This window comes from Terrapene carolina, unplaced genomic scaffold, assembly GCF_002925995.2.
Source record: "Terrapene carolina triunguis isolate 2854851 unplaced genomic scaffold, T_m_triunguis-2.0 Scaffold192, whole genome shotgun sequence".
Lineage (NCBI taxonomy): Eukaryota > Metazoa > Chordata > Testudines > Emydidae > Terrapene > Terrapene triunguis.
Genome location: NW_020664543.1, coordinates 28,154,932 through 28,177,849, shown reverse-complemented (window position 1 = coordinate 28,177,849; position 22,918 = coordinate 28,154,932). Strand labels below are relative to the sequence as shown.

The following is a 22,918-nucleotide window of genomic DNA, read 5'->3' as shown; positions in this document are numbered from 1 at the left end:
TTGCTGGAGACTTTTTAGAGAATGTAGGAAACAGCCACAAATGTGATTCCTGGGTGGGGAAAAAATCCTTACATTGAGAAACATCAAGAGCTCAATATGTTTAGTTTATCATAAAAAATAAATATATTGGAAGACTGGGAGGTGACTTGATTACACTGTATGAGTACCTTCAGGGACAGAAAATAGTGGTAATAAAGGGCTTTTTACTCTAGTGGATAAAGGCCTAACATAAGCTGGTAGCTGGACGCTGAAGCCAGATAAATCCAATTAGAAATTAAGCATAAGGTGATTAACCACTGGAACAAATTACCAAAGAAATGGTAGATTCTCTTGATGTCTTCAAATCGACACTGGATAACTTCTAGAAAATATGTTTTGGCCAAACATAGGTCTCTCGGGAGATGCAAGGTTAACTGGGTAACAATTCATGGTCTCTGACATACCGAAAGTCAGACTAGATGATCCAGTGGTCCTGTCAGGCCTTAAATTCTATAAATTTTAGGATCTCATTCCACAAACTTCTGAGTGGTCCCCTGGAGGAGGAGATGGGTCTGTGTTATAAATAAAGTGATGAAGGATGGGATCTTTAAATACAGGAGCATAATTTAGACACCTAAATCCAAATGTAGGCCACTAATTTAGCATTCCCCTAGAATGGTAGAGAAAGTCTGGGGGAAGTCAGGGTTTGAAATGGACTAAATCCCTTCTGAAAACCTCCCCAGTCACACTTGCTGGAGGATTCGCTGCACCTTGAAGTCTTTAAACCACAAGTTGAGGACTTCAGTAGCTCAGACATAGGTCAGGGGTTTGTTACAGGAGTGGGTGGGTGAGATGCTGTGGCCTGCGTTGTGCAGGAGGTCAGACTAGAAGATCATAATGGTACCTTCTGACCTTAAAGTCTATGAGTCTATTCTTGCCCTGACAGGTTGCTGAATAACATCCACATTTTGCTCCAGGTCATCCAATCCATGGAAAGACAGGGAAGGGAAATGGCTGCAGTGGAGCCAGTGACCTTTGAGGAGGTGGCTGTGTATTTCTCAGAGGAGGAATGGGCTCTGCTGGACCCGGGTCAGAGAGCCCTCTACAGGGATGTGATGCAGGAGAATTATGAGACTGTGACCTCGCTGGGTAAGGATTCCTGTCCTCTCTGGTATTAGAAGCTGCGGGAGGGGGGCTGAGAAGAAGCTGGGTTGTTTTCTGTGCAGGGTTCTTCAATGATTCCCCCCGCCCATGCTTCAGGGGTCAGTCTGTATAGTCCCCAGCTCCTGTGTGTGAAAGACCGTCACTTCCACATGCCCTCACACAGGACAGCAGAGTCAGGGATACAACAGTGGTGCTACCCTTCCATAACCAAGGTTTTCAAGTGAGACAAACTCACTCTCTCTTCACCCTTCCTGAGGTTACTTCCGTCCTCTTGGGCCTCTGAGCACTTTGTGACCTCAGAGCTGGACAAGTGTCTCAAGTCATGACTCAGCTTTGCCTAAGTGGCCAGATTTTCAAATGAGCTTTATCTGCATCTTGCCCACGTTCCGCCTCAACCAGTTGTTTTAGCAGGAGGTACCAAGGTGTACTTCACTCTTCTACTAGTCAGGAAGGGCAAGGACCAGTGTCATGGGGCTGTGGCCAGTTTCTGCTAGTGCTTCTTTCTTTTGCCAGTGTGCTGAATTCTTGCAAAGAGGCTGTTGTTCCTGGCGGGGGTTGATTTCTGTGAAATTATGATTTCTCTCAGTGAGAGTCATTGGGCTCTGCGCTGACTGAGGGCTTATGAAGTACCAGTAATTTAATATCTGGGTGTACTATTTGTGGAACATCACTAGAGTAGAAAAATGTGAGGAGGGGTCTTGTGTTTCAGGCACTGCACTTGGAATCAGAAGACTTAGGTTCAGTTTCATGCACTACTACACACTTGAAGCTCTTGTAAGTCTCTGAGGCTGTGACTTTCAAAGATACCCAAGGGAGTTAGACATCCAGCCCCTGCTAACTGAGTTGTCTGGCCACTTTGAAACTCACAGTTTTAACCTCTCTGGTACCACAAGAATGAGCTGAGGTCTGGAAAATCTGCCTTTGAATAAGAGCTTTGCTTCACTACCGTGCTAAATCAGTACCCCTGCGATCAATGCTCTCCCGTTGACATAATTACTTCTCCTCAATGAGAGGTGGAAGCTATGTCGGCAGGAGAGCATAGACACTGCATTAGGTTGATTGTAAGTTACATTGCTCAGCGGGCTGGGTTTTTCACACCCCTGAGCAATGTAACTTACATCAACTTAAGCCGTCGTGTAGACAAGACTTGAGAGACTACAGAGCTCAGTCTATTAAGTTCATCCAGAAGAGATGTTTTGAATACATAGGTGCCTACATGAAGAGAAGATTTCTGATACCAGAGGGCTCCTTAATCTATCAGCCAAAGTCAGAATGTGATTCAATGAGTAGAAGCTGAAGATGGGTGAATTCAGGCCAGTCATAGTCAATGGAGTACATTACACAAGAGTGTGGTGGAGTCTTCATCATTTGGATGTCTCTTTCTAATAAATATAGTCTAGCTCAACCACAAGATATGGGATTGATGGAGCAATCTTTGGATGAGGTTCTCTGGCCTGTGTTTGACACAGGAAGTCAGACTAGATGTTCATAATATTCCTGTCTAGCCTGTACAGCTAAAAACATATGTTTGCAGATCTGTACATTAGTTGGAAAGCCAGTCAGTCTTGTCTCTGGTCTCAAGGCCCAATTCAGCAAACCATCACTAGTCACCAAGCACCTATACAGGTGCTTAATTTCATGAAAGTCAATGGAACTCAAGCACTAAGTTTAAGAGATTTGCTTGACTGGGCACCTGGGAGATTATGGGGATGCAGTAGTTGAATTTGTTAGGATGGAACCTCTTTTGCATCTAGGGAAGGTATGACTTGAGATCAGCAGAACAAGGACAATGGACTTCAAAAAAGCAGACTTAGAGAATTAGTAGGTATGGTTCCCTGGGAAGAAAATCTAAGCAAAAAAGGACTTCAAGAGAGCTGATACTTTCTCAAAGAGACAATATTTAAGGCACAGCAGCAAACTATCCTGATGTGAAGAAATGGTAGGAAAAATAGTCAGCGGCCAATATGGCTGCATCAGGAGATTTTTCAATAACCTGAAAATTGAAAGGGAATCCCACCAAAGTGGATATCTGGAGAGATTGCAAAGGATGGATATGAGCGAGTAGTAGAAGCATGTAGGGACACGACTGGAAAGGCTAGGGCACCAAACGTGTTGCACATAGCAAAGGATGTAAAAGGCAATAAGAGGTTCTTTAAATACATTAGGAACTAGAGAAAGATGAAGGAAAATGTTTTTCTCTACTTGGCGGGGAAGGAGAGCTAATAAAGGACAACATATTTTGCTTCAGTCTTGGCTAAAAAAGTGAATTGTGACCAGATGTTTACCACATCTGCTATTAAGAAGGAAGGCACACAAGCCAGAATAGGAAAAGAACAGGTTAAAAAATATTCTGTTAGATTTATTCAAGTTGTCAGGGCCTGACAAAATTCACCCCCAGGTACTTAACCAACTAGATGAAGCAATCTTGAATGCAGCAGCAATTTCCTTTCAGAACTTATTGAGGTGAGTGAGGTCCTAGAGGACTGGAGCAGGGCAAACATGGTACCTATCTTTAAAAGGGGAACAAAGAGGACCTTGGGAATTATAGATGAGTCAACCTAACTTTGATACCTGGAAAGATACTGAACCAAATTATAACAGTCAATTTGTAAGCACCTAGAGGATAATGAGATAATAAATAGTAGCCACCATGTATTTGTCAAAAACAAATCATGCCAAACTAACATAATATCCTTCTTTGACAGGGTTACTGGCTGAGTGGGTGGGAGGAAGCACTAGACATGATTTATCTTAATTTTAGTAAAGCTTTTGAAACAGTCCTATATGACATTCTCATAAGTGAACTAGGGAACTGTGGTACAGTACTACTTCTGAGAAGGAACTCTGAGTTATAGTGGATCACAAATTGAATACAAGTCAAAAATGTGATGTAGTTGTGAAAAAGGCTAATATCCTGAGATGTATCAACAGGAGTGTCATATGTAAGACCCAGGAGGTAACTGTCCTGATCTACTCAGCAGTGGGGAAGTCTCAGCTGGAGGACTGTTTCCAGTCCTGGGTGCCACATTTTAAGTAAGAAGTGGACAAATTAAAGGGAGTCCAGAGGAGAGCAACAAAAATGATAAAAGTTTCAGAAAACATGAGCTATGAGTAAGGCTAAGATTTTGTCATAGACATTTTTAGTATAAATTATGGGCAATAAAGAAGAATTCATGGAAGCTGGAGACCTGTCCATGATTTTACTAAAAATATCCGTGACAAAATGGGGAGGGAGAAGGCTCCAGCACCCATCGCTGCTGGGGCTCTGGAATCCCCCACTGCCCACGGTGGCTGGACAGCTTTGGGGGCCTGCACTGTTCCTGACAGCTTGGAGCTCCAGGGTCCCCCCGCCAGCCACGGCTCGGAGCTCCGTGGCCCCCGTCACCCACGGCGGCACAGAGCTCCAGGGGCCCCCACTGCCTGCGATGGCCGTGAACTGTGGGGTTCCCCTGCCACCCATGGCAGCTTGGATCTCCCCCATCTGCAGTGGCCACCTGGATCTGAGCCACCACGGGCAGTGGGGGGACCCCACAGCTCCAAGCCACTGCGGGCTGAAGTCATGGAGGTCTCTGAAAGTCACAGATTCCGTGACTTCAGTGACCTCCATGACAAAATCATAGCCTTAGACATAATGAGACACAGTCCCCAGCCCAATAAGCTCACAAGGTATCTTCCAGATCTGGCTTGTGTTAGGGAGCGACTTGTGTGTGTTGGGAGAGGGTGGTATATTTGGCAGGGATGGAGACTTGATTGTACCCCATATGTCTTGAGAGCAAAACAATTCTGCTCAGCTCCCTAGAGAAATATGTTATGGCAATTCCCTAGGCAGAGTGGATGAACCCTTGGTCTAGACCAGCGTGTCAAGGGGTCTGACTGATTTATAGCCCAATTCCTATGGCGTGGGGGTGGGGAGAGGAAGGAGCCTTTCTGGGTTGCTTATTCAGCTCCTGGATCTGGAAGTAGTAACAGCACTCACCTTAATGAACAAGATCAGCACTTATTTCCTTGTCCTCCCCCGGATGCAGGATTTCCAGTTTCCAAACCCAGTGTGACCTCCTGGCTGGAACGAGAGGAAAAACTGTGGGTCCCCAGTCTCCAGGAATGGGAGATCTGGAGAGATGCCTATACAGGTGAGGAATCAGCTACACTGATTCAGAAACCAATTATTGTATCCTCATGGCAGATGTTCCTTAGACATTTTCATCAAGCCTGTCTGGCCCTTCAGCCCCTGCTTTCATCTATATTTGAAGGATAGGTCCCCTCCTCTCTCTCCTCTGGGGCAGGGTTTGGGGGTGGGTAGGGTTCAGCTGCTGCTATTTCAGTCTCCCCCGCAGTTATTTTGGTTTGTTCTGCCCTTTACTGATCCCCTTTCTGAGGTTCCCTTCCCCCCCGGCACAGGGAATGACTCGTATCTGGATTCTCTTTGTCATAGCAGGTGATAGGATGGTGAATGAGAACAAGAAGGAGAATCAGGAATATCCTGAGCAATTGGAACCACACAGGACATCAGGAAGATCTGAAGGGGAGGCTTCCCAGATTCCTGAGCATGGAGATGCTGCCCCTCTGGCCTGCACTGACTTTTGCATGCAAGAAAACCAGCTGGGGCAGAGACAGTGTAAATCCTCTGACCAGAAAATATGGGTTAAGAAAAACAAAGACATGGTTCAACAGAGAATCCCCACTGGTAAGACACCCTACACATGCGGTGACTGTAGAAAAAGTTTCCGGTGCAGATCACAACTTACTAGACACCAGAGAACCCATACAGGAGAGAGACCCTACACGTGCCTGGACTGTGGGAAAAGATTCAAACAGAGCTCAGCCCTAATTACACATCGTACAGTCCACGAACGAAAGAAGACCTATAACTGCCTTGACTGTGGGAAGAGCTTCAGTCGGAGCTCAACCCTTATTCAGCATCAAAGAATCCACACAGGAGAGAAACCTTATGAATGCAGTGAGTGTGGGAAAAGCTTCCGTGTGAGCTCAAATCTTCTATCACATCAGAGAACCCACACGGGGGAGAAACCCTATGAATGCCCTACTTGCGGGAAAAGCTTCATTCAGAGCTCAAACCTTCTATCACATCAGAGAACCCATACAGGAGAGAGACCCTACCAATGCAATGAGTGTGGGAAAAGCTTCAGTCAAAGTTCGTCGCTTATTAAGCATCAGAGAATTCACACAGGAGAGAAACCCTATAGCTGCCCGGACTGTGGGAAAAGCTTCAGTTACAGTGTAGAACTCAATGATCATCAGAGAACCCATACAGGGGAGAGACCCTACAAATGCAATGAGTGTGGGAAAAGCTTTAGTTGCCTCTCACACCTTCGATCACATCATACAACCCACACAGGAGAGAAACCGTATAACTGCCCTGAATGTGGGAACAGCTTCACTCGCAGGTCAACCCTTACTACTCACCAGAGGATCCACACAGGGGAGAAACCCTTTAAGTGCTCCGAATGTGGAAAAAGCTTCCGTGCAAGCTCAGCCCTTTCTGAACATCAAAGAATCCACAGTGGAGAGAGACCCTACAAGTGTCTTCACTGTGGGAAAAGTTTCTATAACAACTCAGCCCTTTCTAATCACCAGAGATCTCACACAGGTGAGAGACCTTACACATGCAATGAGTGTGGGAAAAGCTTTAGAAGCAGCTCACACCTTCTGTCACATAAGAGACTCCACAGTGGTGAGAAACCCTATAAGTGCACTGACTGTGGGAAAGACTTCCGGCACAGCTCAAACCTCAGTACACATAAGAGAATCCACATAGGACACACACCCTAGAAATGTCCTGGCTAGGATTGGGCCAAGTGAAGGACACCTTTCCCAATTCCCATGAATCTTAAAGAGTCAGGCCAGGCTGGAGTGGCCATGTAACTAGGACATGAAATGTTTATTAAAGCAGAAAATGAAATCATCTTCCTGAGACAGAGCCATGAAGAGCAAGAGGCTGAGATAAGATTTGCACATTGTGACAGCATTTGATTATGACTTATCAAGAAACTGTGAACATCCTCCTTCATCTCCCAGTTTTACTTTTGATGTTATCACAGGGATAGTCAATTATTTTTGTCAAGGTCCACATTTCTTGGTCAAGGTATAGTCAAGGTTCAGGCTTCAGAGAAAATAATAAAAAACAACAATAATGATAATCATAAGTAAATAAAAAGATTTGGGGGCCCATTGAAAAGTTTCTGGCGGTCCAGATTTGGCCCATGGTTGACCTATTGACTACCCCCACCTAGAACCAGCTTCATCTGATAGAATGTAACTTCTAATTTATACTTGATAGTGTTTTAGACCTGGATGCTCCAAGGGACTGAGGCGCTGTGACACTGAGGATTGCAACGCCTAATTTTTAGGCACCTAGAAAATCACCGGAACGACACTGGGATCCACAAAGCCTGAGTTAGCAGCCTAGACTCCATAGAAAATGAATGGGGTGAGAGAGGCATTTTAGATTGTGATTCATAAAGGCCAGCAGGTGGGGAGCCACCAAAGCTAGCCAATGGGACATGCCAATGAAAGTGGTGTGGTCTAAGCCCCATCCCTCTCTCAGAGATAGGCTCCTCTTTGGTCTTGCAGTTCATGATGGGTCATGTTCTGTTAGGCATGTTCAGAGGCCATGTAACTCAGCACAAAACAACGGGGGATTGAGGAGGAGAAAGACAACCTTCTTCGTAACCTTTAGCACAGATGTGGAAGACCCTTAGTTCAAGTCCCCCCTCCACCTGAATTTGAACATGGATCTGCCAACTCTCAGAGGATTACCCTAGCCACAGAGCTAGTCTGGCTGTGGGAGTCAGTCTATCCCAGTAAACAGTTCCACTGTATATAAATACTTAGTCACTGGGCCAGAGAGAGAGAGTGAGACTAACTCAATAGTCTTGTGGTGAGGACACCCACCTGTCAGGTGGTAACCTTGTCTCCAGTTCCTTTGCTCTAATGACTCCTTACGTTGACATTATCCTAACTTGCACCATGAAGAAGAAGACTGCACGCTGAACAATGGAACGAAGGATGAGGAATTCCACTTACTAGTGGAAGTGCAGAAAGATTTCAATGCTTATTGCTAAAATTCTATAGGGAATTTCTGTGCTTCAAAGGAAGTCAGAATTTGGCCTTGGAGAGAATAATTATTGTTTTCCTAGAACACAGAACCCATTGGAGTTCAGTTCTATTCCATAAAACCAGACTCTTGGGCTCTTAGGTTTATATATGATTTTGGTATTTTCCAGTTAAGAGCACCTAACAACTTACATCCAACTATAAAATATTTCCTAATTTCAAATGGTGCAAAAGAAAAGAATTTCACTATCAGTAGTGATTAAAAAAATCAAGCCTTAAAGCAGTTTAAGATTGGGGGAAATACTCCCAACAGCATAACTGGGCTAATAGAATTTGAAAATGACAACATTGTAACTAAGCCTTTGTCTACACTAGCACTTTTGTCAGCAAAAATTTTGTGGGTCGGGGGTGTGAAAAAAACACACCCCTGACCGACATAAGTCTCACCGACAGACATGCTTGTATGGACAGCACTATGTCGGTGGAGATGCTCTCCCACCGACGTAGCTACCACCGCTCGTTGGGGGTGGTTTAATTATGTTGGCAGGAAAGCTCTTTCCTGACGGCATTGACTGTCTATACAGGAGACTTTACAGCAGTGCAGCTGCTGCAGTACAGCTGGGCCGCTGTAAGGTCCGTAGTGTAGGCATAGACTAAAACTGAGCTGGTGCTGATTAAACTGCATGCTTTCCGCTGTAGCTGCCAGAGTTATTCTTCACACCTTGTGTGTGTGATGGTGATGTCACCTCACTTAGTTTACTGCTTAATAGAGCTACCCTTCAAATCTTTTTGATTTGATGAGGACATAACTAAAGTTCAACTGTTCTTATTGTGTTATCATATCTTTATGGAAATTCATTGATTATTTTTTGTTTGCTTTCAGCTCAGTTCCTAACTGTAACTGCTACTGAGAACTTGTAACTTTGTTGTTCACTGTTCTACTCTGTCCTGTATTTTACACTTAAACCTTGTGACTGTTCTGTTTTTACAGGTGTGAGTGACAATTACTTGCAAGTCCTTTGGTCTCTCACCCTTGTATCATTACTTTGTATGTGTGAGTGAGGAAAGCTGTCTTCTAACTTCAGAATCTCACTACAATCTTTATTTGTGTGTGTTCTAAACTTCAGAATACTTTTATGCTAATTTCAGTTGTGTTGTGTATTTTTAACTACAGAGTAATATAATGTGTTAATACCTCACGCTACACAGTAGTCTCATTCCAACCTTGGTTTATGAATTTAACTAGTTCCTATTTTCTTTGTCTACTTTAAATACCAAAAGCAGGGTACTTTATGATAGTTCTCTTTCTATATATGAACGTTAGTGTTTTTCTGTGGAATTATCTTTAACAATCTTTTACCTATTAACTCAAACACCAAAATCTCTCCCTGCAGTACACTGTCTGCCTATCAACTCTCTAAGAACACTCCCTAAACCTGCCTGATTAACTTTAATTTGAAAACTTTGATTACTCAAATTGCTTTCTGATCTTTCATACTTATAAAATTGCCTATTAATTCCATAAAATCTGAGCTAATCTTCTCTGTTTGCACTGTTGCAAGGGACTGAGCTAGAAGACCTCTGGAGGTCCCTTCCAGTCCTATGATTTTTGTACCCCAGCTTTTGTATGTTTCATTGCAACCATTTCTAGCTAGAAACATATCTAAGCAATGCTGAATTTTGAGCTATAATAATTATATACATTTGAATTTGCCTTCAGAATGATGCTTAGCTTCACAAAGTTACCTTCTTAATACAGAAGTAAAAAGTCATTGTTTTGCTAGCTTTTGTAAAATTTACACTATTTTCAATTTGATTGTCCTATCCAATTTATCTAGTTTTGTCCAAATATGTTTAGTTTAAAAGATTTAATATCAAATTAATTAGTTTTAATCTAGTTATGTCATTGAGTTAATATTTGTCTATCTGATAATATTTGTCTACTTGTTGAATTCTGTTAATAATGCTTAGCTACTAGTGAATTTTAATTAAGTGAATATCATTGAGTTAAATGCCCATAGATGTTTCAGTTTTATACTCAGTTTTATAACACTAATCCATTCTATATAGTTAACCAAACTTGTTTTAATTTCTTTTCTGTTTTAGAATTTCAAGTTTAGTTAAGAGGTTGTTTTAATAGTTACTACATTTTATCAGCCAATTTATTTACTTTTTTTTTTTAACCTGGTGAATCTCATTTGCATAATCCTTGTTCATTCAATTGCTTGTTGGTTCCTTCTCTTATTTTTGCTTACTTAAATATGTGTTTCTTTATTTAAAGTCAATTTCAATTGTTTATTTTGGGACATCCCTTCGTGTATAGAAAAAAGAATCCTTGGTAAATTTATATGCGGTTACTTCCTGAGTGCAGTCTGATTAATAACCATAATAAATAATTACATTTGTTGGTCTGATTTTCCTGAACTCGACATATGAGAAGCAAGTAATTGATGATTACATTAATTTTCTCCCAATTATGATTTTTGATAATTATTTGGTAATTTTATTTTGAAAATTACCTGTTATCCAATATATTTAGCTTACCCTCTGCATCCCTGCTAATGAACCATTGTTCTCTACACTTGGACATGAGAAAGGTGCTATATAGCTATACCCCAAGTAGCTGCAGAACTGTAGTGGAGTTGTCATTCGGAAGACTGAAGGGAAGGAGGAGAAACCTACTGACAAAGCTAGAGACTGCTGAGCAATGCCTTTCTCTTGTGATAAGTGCTTGGTGTGTTCTGCACAACATCTGTGAGAGCAGATGACTGGGAAGTGGAGGTGGAGGGACTTTCTGGATCTTATGAACAGCCAGACAGGGGGCCTTTACAAGGTGACCCAAGTGGTCAGAGACACAGGGTCAGGGATATGTTGTGCGCCTACTTTGATGGCAGAGTGTAGTGGTAGAAAATGAATGTGCTTTAACTAAGGAAATGAATTCAGTGACTCTGTAAAGATTTTATTAATAATTGATTTTGTGGAGGGAGCTGTACCTCAGTGAAATTTTTCAGCTGAGTTGTATATGATAAAAAAATGTATCCATTTAAAACAACACAGGGCAAATTTCAAACCAATGGGCATGTGGCAGAACATACCCAAAGTGATGAGTGAACGCATGGCTATGCTGGTGGGCTCACAAAAAGGTGTAGGTGGAAACTGTTCTTGTCTACGTGGGAGGAGTGGAGTGGGCAGGGCCTGCCATTTGAGAGAGTGAAAGGGGGTCCCAGTATCCTGAATTCTTGTCCCTTGTGTTCTTGTAGCACTGTGGAGACAGGCCCGCTGATTGGGGGAGAGGGGGACAAAGGAGACACTTGCCCAGGGGCCTGGGGTCCCCCGGCTGCTGCCGGCAGTGCAGCAGGGCTAAGGCAGGCTTCCTGCCCGCCCTTGCTCTGCACCACCCTCAGAAGCGGCTGGCATGTCCTTGCGGCCCCTGGGGAGGGGTTCTCTGCACGCTGCCCCTGCCCCGGGAACTGCAGCCAACGGGATCTGCGGGGGTGGTGCCTGCTGGCAGCAGCACGTGGAGACCCCCTGGGCCCCCCACCTAGGAGCTGCTGCCAGAGGGGATGTGCCAGTCGCTTTCGGGAGCTAGCTGAGGTAAGCGCTGACCCCGTGACCCTCTCCTGCACCCCAAACTCCTGCCCCCACCTACAGCCCACACCCAAACTCCCTCCCAGAGCCCGCACCCCCTCCCGCACCCAAATTCCCTCGCAGAGCCTGCACCCTACAACTCCGACACTTCAACCCCCTGCCCCTGGTGGGGGAGAGCGAGCAATGGAGAGAGGAAGGATGGAGTGAACAGGAGGCAGGAGCGTGGGCTCAGGGAAGGGGCGGGGCAAGGGTCTTTGGGTTTGTGCAATTAGACAGTTGGCAACCCTACTGGGTGGGTATGTGGAAATCCTGGCTGTGCCGGAAGAGCATGCCCAGCAGCACAGCCAGCAGCTTGCTGGGCACCAGCACCGCCCAAATGTCAGGTGGATTGCGTCCACGCAGGCGCGGCTTGTGTGTGCATGGGAGCCCATTGACTGTGCTGCCCTAGGACCCAGAATTGCTGTCAGCAGGCCTGGCTGGAGATTTCTTTGGTGCAACACTGAGCCATGTCTTAGGAATGACGCTTCTCCTGCATGTGCTCTGCCAGGTGCTCCTAGATCCTGGCATTCTGCTGTCACGTATTCACATGGACTGGATGTGCTTCTCCCCCCAGAGGGCAAGGCAGTCCAGGACCACCAGATGGGACTACACAGAAGCAGGGGAAATGGCTATTATAATGGGTATGTGATTGCCTATGTGAGCTCTCCACAAGTAGGACTCATAAAGGGGTGCACATGGCTATGAGCCAGCATTTAAATAGGGAGATGTCCTCTGGTGCAGATCACCCTGGACCAGTAGTGGGCACAGAGTTCAACACGTAGACTCACATGGGTGTGAAGCAATGCAATGTGGGATAGCAGGGATGTGTTATTCCTTGACTTTAGCAAAGCTTTTGATACGGTCTTCCACAATATTCTTGCCGGCAAGTTAAAGAAGTATGGACTGGATGAATGGACTTTAAGGTGGATAGAAAGCTGGCTAGATCGTCGGGCTCAGTGGGTAGTGATCTATGACTCCATGTCTAGTTGGCAGCCGGTATCAAGCAGAGTGCCTCAAGGGTCGGTCCTGGGGCCGATTGGGTTCAATATCTTCATTAAAGATCTGGAGGATGGCGTGGACTGCACGCTCAGCAAGTTTGCAGATGACACCAAACTGGGAGGAGTGGTAGATACGTTGGAGGGTAGGGATAGCATACAGGGACCTAGACAAATTAGAGGATTGGGCCAAAAGAAATCTGGTGAGGTTCAACAAGGACAAGTGCAGAGTCCTGCACTTAGGACGGAAGAATCCCATGCACTGCTACAGACTAGGGACCGAATGGCTAGGCAGCAGTTCTGCAGAAAAGGACCTAGGGGTTACAGTGGATGAGAAGCTAGATATGAGTCGACAGTGTGCCCTTGTTGCCAAGAAGGCTAACGGCATTTTGGGCTGTATAAGTAGGGGCATTGCCAGCATATCGAGGGACGTGATCATTCCCCTCTATTCGATCTTGGTGAGGCCTCATCTGGAGTACTGTGTCCAGTTTTGGGCCCCACACTACAAGAAGGATATGGGAAAAAATTGGAAAGAGTCCAGCGGAGGGCAACAAATATGATTAGGGGGCTGGAGCACATGACTTATGAGGAGAGGCTGAGGGAACTGGGATTGTTTAGTCTGCAGAAGAGAAGAATGAGGGGGGATTTGATAGCTGCTTTCAACTACCTGAAAGGGGTGTTACCGAAATATTGGGTTTGTTTAGCTGAGAGCTAATAACAGCCAGACAGGGATAAGGAAGAGATTGCTTTATTTTACAGAAGAAAGGAGAGCTTTGCATTTTAGTACAAAAACTTTAATTTATATAAAAAACTAAAGTTTTTTTATACACACTTAAACACAGGCCCTGGTTGTGTTAACATTTGATTGGTGGTTAACAAATCCTGCATTTTTGCTATTTGGTTAGTGAGAACCGGTTTGGGACCAGCTTTTACTGCCTTAAGGCAGAGAAGGTAAGACAGTTTAAAAGTTTAGGCTACTGTGTATGTGAGGTGTTTTTTTTTTTTTTTTAAAGGCTGCTGGCTACCATAAAGGTTGCTAGCTGTTAGGGGAGGGGTTGCTGCTGACTGTTACAGTTCCCCCTTCGGGCCTGACAAATTTAAATTGTCAGGCCCGTAGCGCAACTTGCGATTAAGCTGGAGGGAAAGATACTGTGTTTTTTTACGGACAGCAGAGCTCTTAGTAACAGCATTACACAAACATTTTGCACATTGTAACATTACTTAAATGACACACAGAAAATAATTTACTTGACAATTTTTTGGAAAAGCCCGTAAACCATGACCTAAGGTTTGGGAGGAGGTTTTTAAAACTAAAGGTATGATTAAGGGATATAGCATGAAAAACAACAGTAGCATTTTTAATAGCTTGCAAATTTTTTTTAATTAAGCCAGAGCGATTAATATAAAAACAGCATTTTTTTTTTAATGCGAGCACAAGTTTTTTTTATTTTAGCATTTATGGCATTTAACACACGCTTATTTTGCAGCGTTATTTTTGCTATTTTATTAATTTTTTGTTGTAATTTTTGAAAAGCATTTAAGGAGGCATTAGCTGCTTTTTTAAGCTTTGCAGAAATATTTATTATTGTCCTTTTTAACTTTGCTATTTTTAGCCCAGGAATAAGCGCATGAACAAAGGAATGAAACCCCGTTTGCCTGACTACTAGGGGATTTTTGGCACGTTTAACTTGAGCCCCTTTTAAGGGGGTGAAGAGCTTGTGAGAATAGGTTTTTAGGTTGAGGATTTGGCGTGAGTTTAGCATGGTGTTTACCTGAACATTTGGTACTATTTTGGCTACATTATACCGGCCGCGCCAACCCGGCGGGAGGGCTTTGTAAGCATTATGGCCACAGATGAAATACAGGCCAGGAGTTTGTAAATAAAGGGTGAGAGCACTTTTTGCTACTTGGTGGCGCTAATTTACCCTGACATTTTGATGCTTGGAGTTGCCAACTATTTGGCCCCGGCACTGCCAGTGGGACACATTTAAGTGTCCTAGGGCATGGGTGTTGTCTAGGATGCCCTCACAATATGTAACAGCAAATAGATGTGAGGTAAAGCTTACTAGCGCTTTTTGGCACTTAGAAATTTTGTTAAGGGATGAGTGAGGTGACAAATACCAGAAGAAATGTTTATATAATATGTATGTGTTTTATTTATGGGACTTAACGGAAGGAATGAAGGAATTTACTTTTTTTGATAACGCTTGCCTGTTAATGCTGCAATATAGGCCTTCTGAAACTGACAGGGAGGTTTTTGGGCATTTTTAACAGTTTTTAAGGGGTAAAAGGTTTTATTTTTAATACTAAACTGAAGGGTTTGATTACAGGCTTTTAGGGGGAGGTAACCCATTTTTATTTTGGTTTTGTTAGTACCTTTGAAACATAGGGCCAACTTGTATTTGATTTTAAGAATATTAAAGAGAGGGACCCCCTTGGCCTTTTAACTATAATGCCAAACTTTAGACCTTTTTTTATACTTATTGGACTGGTACTTTTTATTTTATTATTATTTAGTTTTTTGTACTACCTGTAGGGAGAGTGCTTTGGAGAGATTTACAGGCACAGCCCACAGTTTTATTTTTTTTTTAGAATGAGTTTGGTGACACAACTAGCAGTCAGATAAGTGCTTTAATGTGGCCAGTTGCTGAAGGGGTTTGGCTGCTGGGTGCGGGTTGGCTTGTATAAGGGGCAGGCTTAAAAATAATAGCCACCGCAGCACCGTTTGCAAATCTATAGTTACAACGTTTTAGGATTTTGCTTGTTGGAACAAAAGTTTTAGTTTTTTGAGAGGTTTAATTTTTTAGGTGTTGTTTGCTTTTGGCTTTTTTGGGTTGCGGTGGGAAGAGCTGGTGGGGCTTTTTTGAAGTTTGGTGTTGTTTGCTTTTGGCCCCGGCCTAGTGGCTAACTTGACCCGGGTGTGGTGGATTTAGGTATTTTGTTTTTTTATTTGAATGGCAGTGTGGGAGGTAAGAAGGACTTGAAAAGGACCAGCCCACCGGGGTTGGAGAGGCTTGTTTTTTTTACTTTTTTACATAGACCCAATTTTTTGGCTTGATTTGGTGAGCAGGTACATTAGCAGGTAGGGACTGAAATTGAGCTGCATACCTGTGAAGAGACATGAGAGTGTTTTGGAGGGAAACAACGTATTTGGTTAACTTTTTGTTTTTTTAAGTGGCTAAATTGGTTACAGGTTTTGGGTTAGCAAATTTGATGTATGGTTTGCCAAATAAAAGTGAAAAAGTGAGAGAGCAAGCCGGCCCCTAGGGGCAGTTTGAACTGCCAAGAGGGCCAAAGGTAGAGCCTGAAGCCATTTTAACCCAGTTTGTGCACACAATTTGGAGAGCTTAAGCTTTAAAGTTTGGTTTATTTTTTTTATTTGTTTAGAAGATGGTGGTTTTTAAGGGGTATGTAGAAGCCAGGTAATACCTAGGGCCTTAACAATGTGTTGAATAACCTGAGCGGTGAAATGAGTTTTTTTTATTAGAGTTAATAGACCTAGGAGGACCAAACCTAGGAATGACATGGTTTAATAAGGTTTTTTTTACTTTTAAGGCAGTTGCTTGTTTAGTTGGGAATGCTTTGGTTTAGCCAGTTAGTTGGCATACAATTACAAGGAGGTACTTGTAGCTTTGGCACTTGGGCATTTTTGAGTAGTTGATTTGGAGCGGTTTAAAGGACGTGTATGCCCATAACCTTGCTTTGGGGGGGCCTTTTGGGTTTTTTTTTTTTTTTTGATTGAATTTTGCACAAATGTTACAGGTGGAAAGGACTTGTTTGGCTTTTTGGAATACCCCAGGGGCATACCAAAGTTATTTACGGTAGCTGCCATAGCCTTTGCTTTACCGTGTGTTTTTTGGTGTAGTTTAAGTAGGGCAGGCCGCAAAGCCGCTTGGGGCAGGGCCCTTTTTTTATTAGGTAGTTGTCATTTCCCCCTTGGTGTTTTAGTGACCCCTACGTTTTTCCAGCGACTAACCTCTGATGGTTTAGGGACAAAAGGGACTGGTGTTGGTGAGGGAGAGGACGTGAGCACCATTTGGTTGGCAACATAAGATTGTAGAGAGGCTGCTTTTGATGCTGTATTAGCTAGTTGGTTTTTACGGATGGTGGGATTGGTTTTTTTTTTTTTTTGATGAGCCCGAACATGGATGATGGCAACCTCGGATGGCAGTTGTATGGCTTTTAATAGTTTTAGGATTAAGGGCTTATGTGCTATTTTAGTGCTATTGGAGGTAATAAACCCACGCTTTGCCCAGAGTTGGCCCGTGGCATGGCAAACGCCAAAGGCATAATTTGAGTTAGTATATATGTTTACAGACTGACCTGCTGCCAGCTTACATGCTTGGGTGAGGGCTACCAATTTTGCCGCCTGGGCTGAGGTGGAGGGTTTTAGAGGGGCAGACTGTAATACCTTAAACTGGGTAGTTACTGCAAATTTAGGTATTTGTTGGCCCTTTACGACCCGTGCTGAGCCATTTGTATACAGCTTTAGTTTAGCATTTGGAATGGGCACATTTGAAAGATTTGGCTGAGGGTTTTTTCACTACAAAAGATAGATTTTAAGGGATAGCAAACAGATTAAAGCAGATTACCTAGCAAACAAACAAAACACACAAACTAAACTTAATATACTAAACAGATTGGATATGAATATCAAATTCTCACCCTAAATGATTACAGGCAAGTCTCATCTTACACGGGGGTTCCATTCCGCGGTTAGCACGTAAAGCGAAAACCGCATATAGTCAAAATTACATTGAGTTGAATGGCAGGCGGAATCGCCCGCTCTACAGGTACAGTATTAAAATTGTTATTTTTCTCTTTTGTTTTTTTGTTTGTTTTGTTTTTGCCGACCGCGTAAAGCTGAAATCGCGCATGTTAAATGCGCGTAAGATGCGACAGACCTGTATTCAAGCAGGCTGCAGATTCTTAAGGGGCCAGCTGCACTTGCTTACAGCTTAAAAACCCCAGGTGTTCCTTTCACAGACTAAAAATCCCTTTAGGCTGGGTCCAGCACTTCCCCCAGTTCAGTTCTTGTTCCTCAGGTGTTTCCCAGAGTCTCTTTGGGGCAGGGAGTCAGTGAAGAACCACGATGATGTCACTCCCCTGCCTTAAATAGCTTTTGCATATGGTGGGAAGGTATCAAAGCTTGGTTCCCACGCTGGCTGGTGGAAAAATACTGGTATTTCAAGATGGAGTTCAGTACCAGGTGACCTGGTTTTATGCCCCTGTAGTGCCACAGCAGCCATTGCTCAGAGGCCGTTTGTAGTGTCCTCAGGAAGACCAACCCCCCCGATGGGAGATAAACTTCCTCTAAGGCCTATGGTTTTCTCCTAATGGCCCTTTAACCTTAATAGACCCTTTCCAGTCAGCCATCTAGACTGACAGTCTTTTGCCTAGTGGGCGTTCCTCAAGGAGTAAACACGTTTGTAATACAGATATATAGTCAATATTCCTAACTACAGGTACAAAAATGATACATGCATACAAATAGGATAATTATACTCAGTAAATAATAACCTTTCCAATGATATCTCACATGACCTACCTTGCATTATGCTTATGTCATAATCATATCATATAATATTACTGTGAAGAATAGGGGGTGCAGTGTCACAGGGGGATTAACAGTGTCTGGGTGGTGTCATGATAATTGGGGCCCTAGTAGGCCTACACAAGCTGTAGGCCTAACTCTGGGAAAGTGGATAAAAGTTTGTAAATGTTGCAATAAAGTATAAACAAAAATGTTGATGTGAAAAGGTGTCAAATGAGGATAGAAAAACTGAAATAGTTGAAACAAAAGAGCCTACTGATCCAACTGTGTTAAGATCCTAGAATCATAGAAGATTAGGGTTGGAAGAGATCTCAGGAGGTCATCTAGTCCAACCCCCTGCTCAAAGCAGGACCAACACCAACTAAATTATCCCAGCCAGGGCTTTGTCAAGCCGGGCCTTAAAAACTTCTAAGGATGGAGATTCCACCACCTCCCTAGGTAACCCATTCCAACACTTCACCACCCTCCTAGTGAAATAGTGTTTCCTAATATCCAACCTAAACCTCCCACACTGCAACTTGAGACCATGACTCCTTGTTCTGTCATCTGCTACCACTGAGAACAGTCTGGATCCATCCTCTTTGGAACCCCCCTTCAGGTAGTTGAAGGCTGCTATCAAATCTCCCCCTCACTCTTCTCTTCTGCAGACTAAAGAAGCCCAGTTCCCTCAGCCTCTCCTCATAAATCATGTGCCCCAGCCCCCTAATCATTTTTGTTGCCCTCCGCTGGACTCTTTCCAATTTTTCCACATCCCTTCTGTAGTGGAGGGATCAAAAGAGGACGCAATACTCCAGGTGTGGCCTCACCAGTGTCGAATAGAGGGGAATAATCACTTCCCTCGATCTGCTGGCAATGCCCCTACTAATACAGTCCAATATGCCGTTGGCCTTTTTGGCAACGAGGGCACACTGTTGACTCATATCCAGCTTCTCATCCACTGTAACCCCTAGGTCCTTTTTTGCAGAACTGCTGCCTAGACATTCGGTCCCTAGTCTGTAGCAGTGCATGGGATTCTTCCATCCTAAGTGCAGGACTCTGCACTTGTCCTTGTTGAACCTCATCAGATTTCTTTTGGCCCAATCCTCTAATTTGTCTAGGTCCCTCTGTATCCTATCCCTACCCTCCAGCATATCTCCCACTTCTTGTAAGCTTCCTTTTTGAGTTTAAGCTCACCGAAGATTCACTGTTAAGCCAAGCTGATCGCCTGCCATATTTGCTATTCTTTCTGCACTTCGGGATGCCTGGTAAACAATAGAAGTTTAGGACTAGAAATCAATGGAACAGAATTGGTGTGTTTTAAATTAGGCCTAACTGGTGAAAAAATTAATGAGGGAATGGGCTTTTCTACTCATCATTCCCCTTTTGGGGACCTCCAAAAGAGATAGTGGGAGGGAAACTAGCAGATGTGGACAATCAAAGAATCCATAGAATATCGGGGTTGGAAGGGACCTCAGGAGGTCATCTAGTCCAACCCCCTGCTCAAAGCAGGACCAATCCCCAACTAAATCAGTGGATGACTGAAAGCCAAGAGAACATGGTGGGCAATGGTATAACAGGCCAGGGGAGGATAAGCATCCCCTGGCACAGCTGCTAGACATCTGGGCCATGGTGGCCCTGCCTGCGCTCCGCCTCTTTCCCTCCCTGCTCCACCCCTTCCCCAAGGCCCCGGCCACTGCCTGGTGACTCCCTCCTCTCCTCTACTCCATCTCCCCTCTCCAGAGGTCTCCACCGCTCACCATGTCCCTCCTCACCCCCCCGCCCTAATGAGACCCCACCCACCACTCGCCACATCCTTCCTCATCCCCCTGCCCCCACGGGGAAGGGAAGGCGAGGAGCGATGTGGTAGGCAGTGGTGGGGGGCCAAGCAGGAGGGGGGGCAGGGCCTGAGGCAGAGCGATGGTGGGGCCTGGGGTGCGGAGGGGGTGGAAGGGGGCAGGGCCACAGGCGGACGAGGCAGGACAGGGAGCTAGCCTTCCCCAGGGGAAGCTTCACCCGCCGCCCATGGAGAACATGACCCCATGAGAGGAGGCTCTTTGGTCTCTGTGCTGGTGGGGAGGAGAGGAGGTGTCTACCAGTGATCTTCTTTCCAGGTCCTGGGTGGTGTTTCTTCTGTTTATTTCTTCATGTCTTGATTTATAGCCCCATCCCTGCAGGTTGGGGGTGAGGAGAGAAAGGACCTTCTCTGGGTGGGCTACTCAGGGCCTGAGTCAAGAAGCAGTAACAGTACTGACATTTATGAACAAAATCAACTCTTTGCTTGCCCTTAAGTGAGATTTCCAATTTCCAAACCTGATGTGATCTCCTGGCTTGAACAATAGGAAGGGCTGTGGGTCCCAGATAGTCATCTCCAGGGGATTGAGGAAAGGGAAATCCTAAGAAATGCCTGTACAGGTGAGGAATTGACTAAATTGACTCAGAAACCAAGTTTTATATCCTCACATTAGAGCTCAATCATGGGTTTTGTAGCCAATTATTTTAGTTTAGTATTCATTTATTGTGTGATGTTATGATTAATCAATATGTTATATTCTATATACTCATTGTATGTTAATCAGAGTTGATTTGTAGGATTATAAAAGTATATGATCGATCAATATTTAGAGGAACTAGGTAGTAGACACAAGTCAGACAAGCTGAAATGCAAGAAGCCCGTAGGTTGAAGCCTGCAAGACTTTAGCTTAGCTATTTTAGGCCTTTGGATACAAGAAATAATGGCGTAAGTTCATGACCGAGAAATAACCCAAAAATTATGGGAAGGAGGCAGAAATTGGTACTATTGCGAAAGTAAGGTTAAAGTTAAATCATAAAACACTGCAAAGAGTCCTGTGGCACCTTATAGACTAACAGACGTATTGGAGCATGAGCTTTCGTGGGTAAATACCCACTTCGTCGGATGCATCCAATGAAGTGGGTATTCACCCACGAAAGCTCATGCTCCAATACGTCTGTTAGTCTATAAGGTGCCACAGGACTCTTAGTCTAGATCTGTAAAAGCAGCAAACACGGCTACCCCTCTGATTCATAAAACGCTGTAACAACAAATATTGCCTCTAACATGTGCCTTAACCACAAGACAAAGGTGGTACGTAAACCTACACAGCCAATAGAATTCGGGGTCCCTTGTGTACCCAGGAGCAGGGGTGGCACCAGCGCACCAAGCCGTGAGGGCGGCAGTCAGGCTGCCTTCGGCGGTATGCCTGAGGGAGGTCCGACGGTGCCGTGGTTTTGGCGGCAATTCAGCAGCGGGTACGCCGAAGGCGGGGCACCGGCGGACCTCCCACAGGCATGCCGCCGAATCCGCGTGACCAGCGGACCGCCCGCAGGCGTGCTGTCGAAAGCCGCCTGACTGCCGTACTTGGGGCGGCAAAAAACATAGAGCCACCCCTGCCCAGGAGACACAGACCAATAAGGAAGAGCGGGATGATGCTTTCATGTACATGTGCAGAATGTAAATAAATAAATTAATTAATGGAGATATCCCATCTCCTAGACCTGGAAGGGACCTTGAAAGGTCATCGAGTCCAGCCCCCTGCCTTCACTAGCAGAACCAAGTACTGATTTTGCCCCAGATCCCTAAGTGGCCCCCTCAAGGATTGAGCTTACAACCCTGGGTTTAGCAGGCCAATGCTCAAACCACTGAGCTATCCCTCCCCCCATATACTTTTGTAAGTATAGACAAAATCACAGTATAAAAAAGGGTGCCCAGAGTAGGGAAATTGAGCTTCCTATGGGAAACTCCAGCAGGAACCACTCCCGTATTGATAATCAATCTATGTGAGGGCCAACAGACTTTGAGAGGGCCAACAGACTCTAACACCGCCTAGGAGAATGTGAGTATGTCTATAGTTATAACACTGCTCTACAGCCAAAATGCTTCTGAAATAAATGTAGTCAAACTTTACTAATTCTGGGTCACTGAGAATGAAAATGGTGCTTAAAATTGTTGATTGGCTCTAGTTTTCAAGATATGCTATTGGGTCAGTATATACGACCCTTGACTTGGGAATGGCGGAGGATAAGTGAGTTATAAAGGGAAGGGATCTCAATTTAAACCAGAAATGACTAAAATACATCTTTGACTGGATCTATGAATAAATCTATGACTGGGTTTGGACAGTACTTGCTTTTTAGGCAAAACAATGAATGATGCAATCTGAAGCTGGTATTGCGTCATGCATGATATGAATTGCATCACGTTATTCCTAGAAGTCATGGATGATGCAATCATAACGAAGCTTACATCACTCTGCTGAACAAATTGCCCTATATCAGCTCTAGAAATCATACAGTGTTGTGCTTTCTTTTTTGTCAGTGTTTGATTTTGCAAAGGGACACATTTCTGTTTAGCCAAAGTGAGCAGAGATGCCTCGTACTTGTGTGAACAGTGCAGATAACTTCTGCTATGTTTGTGGTGAAGTGACTTTTGCATCACAAAAGCGCAGTATAACCACTATGGTTAAGAAAGCCCATCACCTTTATTTTGGCTGCAAAATTGGAGATCAGGACAAGAGGTGGGCCCCACACA

General features: G+C 44.2%; 1 protein-coding gene across 19 annotated transcripts in view; it reads left to right on the top strand.

Annotated features, from left to right (window-relative positions):
- LOC112108532 (zinc finger protein 135-like) overlaps positions 1–22,918 on the top strand; it is a 361,705-nt gene that overhangs the window by 137,062 nt on the left and 201,725 nt on the right. For 2 of the 19 annotated variants that reach the window (XM_029912186.1, XM_029912185.1), the window contains one exon: positions 5,912–7,268. In XM_029912186.1, the coding sequence (XP_029768046.1) occupies positions 5,912–6,933 (1,022 nt within the window). In that variant the 3' untranslated portion in view covers positions 6,934–7,268. Of the gene's footprint in view, positions 1–1,095; positions 1,129–5,168; positions 5,274–5,575; positions 7,269–12,614; positions 12,623–22,918 lie in introns of those variants that run through there. The other 17 variants (XM_029912187.1, XM_029912188.1, XM_029912199.1 and 14 more) reach the window with 16 other exon arrangements.